Raw genomic sequence first — 7,690 nt, 5'->3', positions numbered from 1 at the left:
TCTAAAGGTCACATCACACCGTTTTTATTGGGTTGAAGTCTTAACTTCAAAAGGCCTTCAAGACCATCGTCCTTTTCAGCAGTTTGGTGACAGATTTGCTGCTCTTTCTGGGATTATTTTCCTCCTGGTGAGATCTGACAGGAAGATGGCCTCACTTTTCACTCTCTGTTACATGGAGGGGTTCTCAAAAAGCCATTGGTGGCAATTTAAGTCATTCATTCCACACGTCTGGCTGTTTGTTAATGTTGTGTTAACTCAGTGTTTGAAATTTGTTTGAAATAAAATTGCTTGATTTCAGAATTGCGTTATTCTTAGAACTGCAATTAAAATCGCATGTAAATAAGCTTGTACACACTAAGTCATTAAAAAAACATGCCGTCATCCTCCAACTACTTCCTGTCGACTTCTTCTTCGTAGTTTGCGCCAGTGGCAACTTCTGGTTATTGATCACATGACTCATGTGAGGTGAAAAAGTGTCTCCACTGCAGTTTTGCGAAATAAACCAATTTTGATATGACCAACAAAAATACAAAACAGCACAAAAACACCTTGTCACAATGCAAAAACTTTTTTAATCAGAAAACGAGCCCCCTTTTATATTTCCTTTTCAAAATTACCATGTTTCCATTAAGCTATTTTCTTTTCAGAATATCAAATTTTGCTATTATATGGTCTATGAAAATGTACTTATTCTAGCACAACCACTTTTTATCGAAAACATGTTTTTTTCGAAATTGGAGTGTTTCCATTAAACAAACTTATTTTCATTCAATTTGTCCAATTTTAAAGGTCAATGAGTTTGCTACCCCAGTTATAGGTTGAATGGAAAATAACAAAAGAGTACAAAAACAGGTTTTTTTGTGTTTGAGGACTTTGAATCAACTGATTCCTGCTCTGTTTTAATTTTTCTTTTTCACTGTAGATTTGAGGGCGTTTTTACAATCTTCGTCCATCTTTAGGTGTCGTTTTGTTATGTAGAAGAGTTCATGGTGACTATCCATCACCATGTTAGACAGTGAATTGAGCTGTTAGTGCTGCCATCTGATTTAAACGATTCAGATGCGAGTACTCTTTCTCCGAGCAGATTAACGGAGTTCAAAGTGTCTGAAAATGGCCTTGTACCCGCCATGATGGACAGCACCTAAGAGTTGTTCCTTCCCACCATCGCCGCATGCTTGCTCTGGAGGACGGATGTCCGCTAGGCCATTGATTCAGACACATTTTGAATTCTGGAACATTGTGATTAATTGCGATGTGTTGAACTAGCTTAATGGTTGGCTACGTGAACTAAATTTGGACCGTTTAATTTTGTGTAACTGCATATGAATTGAACATATTTCCAAAGTGAAACAAACTGAATTGAATGGAACAATGGCTTTCCATAGGTCACTGCTGCTGATGTCTGTAGTCGACAGTATTTACACTTATTGGGGATCTTTTAATGAAATATACTTGAACAGAAGCTGCTACTTCCCATATGACTTTCCATTTTGGCTTAATAAATACTGACAGAGTAGATTCTATCGTCCGTTTTCTTTTTGCTCTTGGGGAAGTTATCATTTTAGGACCTGGTAAACCACATCAACTTTAATATGCCGTGACCCTGGCATGAAAATGATGTATTTACTTTTTTCTATCCGGGGTATGTGACTGTACATCTGTCATTGTGGCTCTTACAGAATCTCTAGGGTTGCATTTCATTAATTCAAGACCAAAACAAGCCCACAGGGGGCGACATAAGGACACGACATGAACTGCAGAAGAGGCAACAGACGATTGGGAGATTAGAAAAGGCTCTAATATTTAGAGTCGTGATTATTTTTTTTTTCAATATTTTATCAGTTCGGAAGACTTCTCTTTTTTTATAAACAATAACGACCCTGGAAATCATAGGCGATATTCGACTTTGAAAGTGAATTTTATTGAATCATTTTTGCATTAGCGCCACTGTAACGTGCTCTCCTTGTGAATGCGGGCTTCGACGTACTAATAAAACGCATTAAAGGGCTGCAGCTGCTCGTTAGGTTGTTATAATGTGGAGCCGCGGGCTCACAGAGGGGCGGGCTGAGACGCCGCTGATATCCTCAGACTTTCAGACCCAGCTCTTCCAGAGCGCTGCTGCGCGTCGAGTGGGACTGGTAACGGCGAACTCTCTCGTCCCCCCCCAACAAAAGTGGGGGCGAAAAAAAAAAAAAGGAAAAGTTAAACCGAAAAAAGTCAAGAGGAAAGCAGCAGCCGGCGCGCACACGAGCTGTATTAAAGGGATCATTTCCTGGCAGCGGGGGTGTGCGGAGAGAGACATTAAAATGATGCATGAGCCGTGCGTAAAAATCCGAAAGATTCCTCTTATGGGCTGACCGTTGGACGGAAGAGAACTGGGCCAAAAAAAAAAAAAAAAAGCGCGACGCGGAGAGAAGCTTTATTCATGCAAATTCGTGAAATCATAGGCGTGCCTTCGGGCGATGGAGTCACAGCCGGAAAGGCAAAGCCCCCCCAGTTGGATCATCCCCGACCTTCAAAGACTGTGAAGCGCGGCGCGAGGACGCATTGACGGCCACACCGGGGCAAATGTTCCAAAAGCAAGAGGTCTCTTTCTTTCTTCTCCGTGTTTTCCGTTGACTTGACTGGCTGCTGTTCTCCCAGAAGTCCGTGCAGCGGTTCTTCTCTCTCAACTGGATCACTACTGAAAACTTGCCGCAGCAGTCATCACTATCAACAGTTGGTTCTTAATATATATATATATATATATTTTTCCCCATATAGTCATAGATGTTTACACTCACTCGCGGAACATTCTGAGAAGCCCCGATGCAGTTTATATTACCAGCATCTTTATTTGCACGTTTTGTCGCCTAAAGACTTTAAACAAAAAAAAAAAAACAAAAAAAAACAATTCTTGAGAAAACTTTTTCATTTTTTTTTCTCTCTCTCTACCAAATCGTCGAGGATTTTGTTTTTCCTCCAGCCTCCACCACCATGTCCGAGAGCGACAGCAGCTGCTGCTGCTCCAACCCGGGCGGCGGGTTGTGCGACGCGGACGCCAACAGCGTCAGCGTCCTCAGCTGGGAGCAAGTGCAGCGGCTGGACGCCATCCTCACGGAGACCATCCCGATCCACGGCCGGGGGAACTTCCCCACGCTGGAGATGCAGCCGCGGCAGATCGTGAAGGTGGTGCGGAGCCGGATGGAGGAGAAGCAGATCCACGTGCGGGACGTCCGGCTGAACGGCTCCGCGGCCAGCCACGTCCTGCACGAGGACAGCGGGCTGGGCTACAAGGACCTGGACCTCATATTCTGCGCAGACATGAAGGGCGAGAGCGAGTTCCAGACTGTAAAAGACATCGTTTTGGATTGCCTCCTGGATTTTTTACCCGACTGTGTGAACAAAGAGAAAATAACCCCGTTGACTCTGAAGGTATACTCGCTACTTTATTTGCCGCCTGCTTTTAGAAGATGCTGCACACTGACAGTAAGAGCACGTATAGGTTAGAGAAATGTAGAATTGTACAAAACACCATAAAAAAAAAAGTGCTGAGGCAAAGAAAGCTATTCTGCGTTGTTTTTATTTGGGTCAATGCCATCCTTAAAGGCTAAGAAGGAGTTGATTGGCCGCCTCAAACATTTTTGCCTTTTAATATGTGTTTGTTTATACAGATTTGAAAGAGGAATCTTGCTTAAGACAAAAGAGAGAGAGAAAAGACAGAGAACACAAAAACAACAATCTGTGCAAGTTGGTTTTTAGGAGGTAGTTTGTCTTGTCTATGTATTGGTTTTCACCAAACAGCAAAAAATTGTTTGAAAAAAGTGCCTTTCGATTGGTTTATAAGATATTAGGATTGATTTCACAGAGGTTATAGGCTTTAAAGTGCAGTTAGGGGTTTTAAGTGATAGTAAAACAAAGGGGGTTAAGAGGATAGAGATAAACCAATTTAGAAGGGATCTCCCTCTTAGGCTTTCTAGACTGTAATGTCTGAAATGTTTTTAATTCAATAAAAAACATGTCATAGTTACATGTCTAACATTAAAATACTACTTACTGTTACATAATTAAAACTCAAACGTGCTCATCTTGTAGATTTTTCATTGCTTAAGTGTTAACGTCACCTCTCTCAACCCCCTTCCTCTCTCAACCACAGGAAGCCTACGTGCAAAAGATGGTGAAGGTGAACAACGACTCGGACCGCTGGAGCCTCATCTCTCTCTCCAACAACCGGGGGAAGAACGTGGAGCTGAAGTTTGTGGATTCCCTCCGGCGGCAGTTTGAGTTCAGCGTGGACTCCTTCCAGATCAAACTGGACTCCTTGCTTCTGTTCTACGAGTGCTCTGAAAACCCCATGTCCGAGACCTTCCACCCCACCATCGTGGGCGAGAGCGTCTACGGCGACTTCAGCGAGGCCCTGGACCACCTGCGCCACAAGATCATCTGCACCAGGAACCCAGAGGAGATCCGAGGCGGGGGCCTCCTCAAGTACTGTCACCTGCTGGTGAGGGGTTTCCGGCCAGCGTCAGAGTCCGAGATGAAGTCCCTGCAGCGCTACATGTGCTCTCGCTTCTTCATCGACTTCCCAGACATTGGAGAGCAGCAGCGCAAGCTGGAGTCCTACCTTCAGAACCACTTTGTAGGGCTGGAGGACCGCAAGTACGACTACCTGATGACCCTCCACGGAGTGGTCAACGAGAGCACCGTGTGCCTGATGGGACACGAGAGGAGGCAGACCCTCGGGCTCATAGCCATGCTGGCGGTGCGAGTCCTCGCAGAGCAGAACGTCATCCCGAACGTGGCTAATGTGACGTGTTACTACCAGCCTGCTCCTTATGTGGCAGACGGTAACTTCAGTAACTACTACATAGCGCAGGTGCAGCCGGTGTTTGCCTGCCAGCAGCCTGCATACTCCACATGGCTGCCCTGTAACTGAGTCGACCCAAAGGGAAAGGAGGAGGGCAAGAGTCTGATTTCTTTAAACAGGAGTGAGTGCAACCATTATGGCCTCAGATCTGTCCGACGTGTTCGACGGCTGACAGAAGAGAGTCCGCCGTTTTAATGTTTTGCATCAAAGCTTCTGTTTTAGTTCATACATAAAGTATGAATGATACATCCAGAACAGCTGCCGTGTTTTCAGCGTGAATATTACGCTTTTGTTTTCAAACGCCGACCTCACCTCGTCCCACCGAGGCCAAGCGGGGGCGTGGGGTGGGGGGCTGGGAGAGAGGAGGTGTTTGTAAGCAGCTAATTTTGGGTATATTGAAAGCGACGGCTGAATGCAAATTTGTGCCTAGCCTCGAAGCGAGCAGCAGAACTGTCACAGAGACTGATCGAATCTGTCACAAACCAATTAGGCTGCCGACCGAACGGCTGCATCGCCGTCCTCGAGCTGACAGCTAACTCCAGCAAAGCTTTTATGGGTGGTCTGCTCAGTGCAAATTAACACTCACACACACGCACAGACATTCAGAATGAAATCAGAGGTGTGCGTGTGTGTGTGTATGTGCTTGTGTGTGCAAGGCTCCTGACCAAGTACTCGGCATCCCTGAACCGAAACCAGTTGCCTCTTGACTGGTCAACTATGTCCACCTTGCACCGTTGCAACCAAAGAATCTTTTTGGACCACTTCTGACATTGCAACCCAATTTTGACCTGGGAAAACTGAACACAAATATGAAGCTATTGTCATACCTGTTTGTATATGTGAACATGTATTAGTTTCTAAGTGCCTCTTGCCTCTGAGCGGACAAGGAAAGCAGTGAGCAGGCAATGTGACCCCACTCTGGTAACACCCCCATATGCTTCTGAATGTATTTGTGATGTCACACACAGTCAGTGTTGAAATGAAAAAAAAAAAGGGGCACCATGCTTTGGTGCTGAAATTTTCATTAAAGTAGCAGCCAAGTGTGTGATTGAAAGGTATTTTTGCAATGTTTACATTCTTCAGATTCAAAAACGTTATCCTCAGCGAACGATATTCTATCCGAGTACTGTTGCGGCAGTTAGGAGAAAGGTCAGATCACCAGCAACGACAACCAAACAACTCCCAACTGGTATCTTATCTTCTGTATATGTTGTACAGCGGTGCTTCTCTTTTCCCCCCCTCGTCCGAGAAAAAGCAGATCAAAAGCAAGAGAGGAGAGGGTCCGAGGGAGATCCCGCTGTGTGTGGTCGCTGGGCTTCATCCCATAATAGCAGGATATTTCCAGAGACACCTCAGATCAAGAGATTCTGTTTGCTGTAACACCCTCACAGTGAATTCCTCAGCTGCTGCCGAAGAGCTCAAAAACTCAGCCAGGGTTGGGGGTTGGGGGGTCCGCCGGGTTCAGGGTTCAGTGCCAGACACCTTTAGCCGCACCCCTAAAGTTTAACAATGTGCTGATGGGAGTGCTGAGCCTATTGAAGACGGAGGGGGAGAACCGGAGGAGAGACAGGAAGCAAAGAAGGGGAAGAGTGATCAGTCTGGAGAGATGGGTGCAGCTGGTGATGGGGTTTTATCTCTTTAGGACGAGTGCGCTTTGCCGTAGTGAACGTGTTACACTCACGCTTATATTTCAACTTGTAGCAGCTTGCAACCTTTATGGCGAAAACAAAAATGGTCTATTTTCAGCACTTGCTCTGTTTCAATGAATGTTGATTAAGAAAAAGGGAGAGAGAGAGAGAAACGAGTGTGGAGACAGAAATCCACATACCAGCCACAGGAGATTTCAAGTTGCAACCTGTGTTTCTTAGGTTACCTTATTTGGTGTTCATCAGTGTTCTTTTTGGTGTTCATTTCTTGTTCATTTTGACAAAACCTGTATACATCTCTATGTATATATCTACTTTTAGATATATGTCTATAAGTAGAGAGTGGGGAGAGAGACAATTATTCACTTCACCTTAAAACATAAACTGCACTGCAGCTTTTTGAAATGGCAGGTAGAATGTGAAAACTTAGGGTTAGCCATAGAGCCGCAGGTTTCCCCACCAACGCATCACTTTTACGTTGTCTCTGAAAACACACTTTAGTCTTCAATGCCCATGTTGATAGATTGTAAAGGTGATGTTCGTCGATCTGCACTTAATGAAGTCCTGACAGCTAATTAGCTAGCTAGCTCCAGTCTGCCTGTCACCTCTTGTGTTAGAGATCGTGGGTCTCGAGTTTGTTTCGGATTTTTCACAGACTTTTACAAAAACCACACGTTTGGAAAAAATTCTTGTCTTGTATGTATATTTTTTATGATTGTACTTCTTATAAATGTATCAGACACTGCAGATGTTGCGGTGCTTTTGAATCTGTGATCGGGCTTCAAAAGGATATGTTCTCAATAGATGTTTCTTTTTTCTTTTTTTTTGCTATGTTATGTCGTGTTCAGTTGGTTAAAAAAAAACAACGAAAAAAAAAACTAAAGCTGTTTTATTCAATAAAAAAGAAATAATATGAAAACCAGATTCATAACGGCTTCCATGACTCATCTGTTTGAATCTAAATCCGTTGGGTTCAGACGTTCACCAATGCGCAATGATGTTCAGGTGGGTTCTCTCAAATCCACACAGTGGCCCTCTGGGTCCAGAGGGCCCAGCCAGAATACAGTCCAGAACTGGCCATGCTGAAAGCCAGAAAAAGCTGTTGAATGTGGGGGGATTTACATGGACCCAAAAAAAAGAGTAGAGCTCATCAAATTCTCTTCTGAGGCAGCATCCACCAACAGCAAATCAGCAGTCT

At 44.4% G+C, this 7,690-nt stretch overlaps 1 protein-coding gene across 1 annotated transcript; it reads left to right on the top strand.

Annotated features, from left to right (window-relative positions):
* The first annotated feature begins 904 nt into the window (after positions 1-904).
* On the top strand, positions 905-7,370 carry tent5aa (terminal nucleotidyltransferase 5Aa). Its single transcript, XM_008431927.2, has 3 exons — positions 905-2,718; positions 2,966-3,414; positions 4,136-7,370. Exons 2-3 carry the CDS (start codon positions 2,977-2,979, stop codon positions 4,913-4,915), a joined length of 1,218 nt encoding a protein of 405 aa, XP_008430149.1. The 5' UTR covers positions 905-2,718; positions 2,966-2,976; the 3' UTR covers positions 4,916-7,370.
* The last annotated feature ends 320 nt before the right edge of the window (positions 7,371-7,690 follow it).

The sequence above is a fragment of the Poecilia reticulata genome, linkage group LG16 (assembly GCF_000633615.1).
Source record: "Poecilia reticulata strain Guanapo linkage group LG16, Guppy_female_1.0+MT, whole genome shotgun sequence".
Lineage (NCBI taxonomy): Eukaryota > Metazoa > Chordata > Actinopteri > Cyprinodontiformes > Poeciliidae > Poecilia > Poecilia reticulata.
Note: the sequence above shows the minus strand (reverse complement) of the source record. Positions and strands in the feature narration are given on the sequence as shown.

Coding starts and splice junctions, on each gene's coding strand:
- tent5aa (XM_008431927.2), top strand. CDS start 2,977: ATGTCCGAGAGCGACAGCAGCTGCTGCTGCTCCAACCCGGGCGGCGGG. Junction 3,415..4,135: donor TAACCCCGTTGACTCTGAAG/GTATACTCGCTA, acceptor TCTCAACCACAG/GAAGCCTACGTGCAAAAGAT.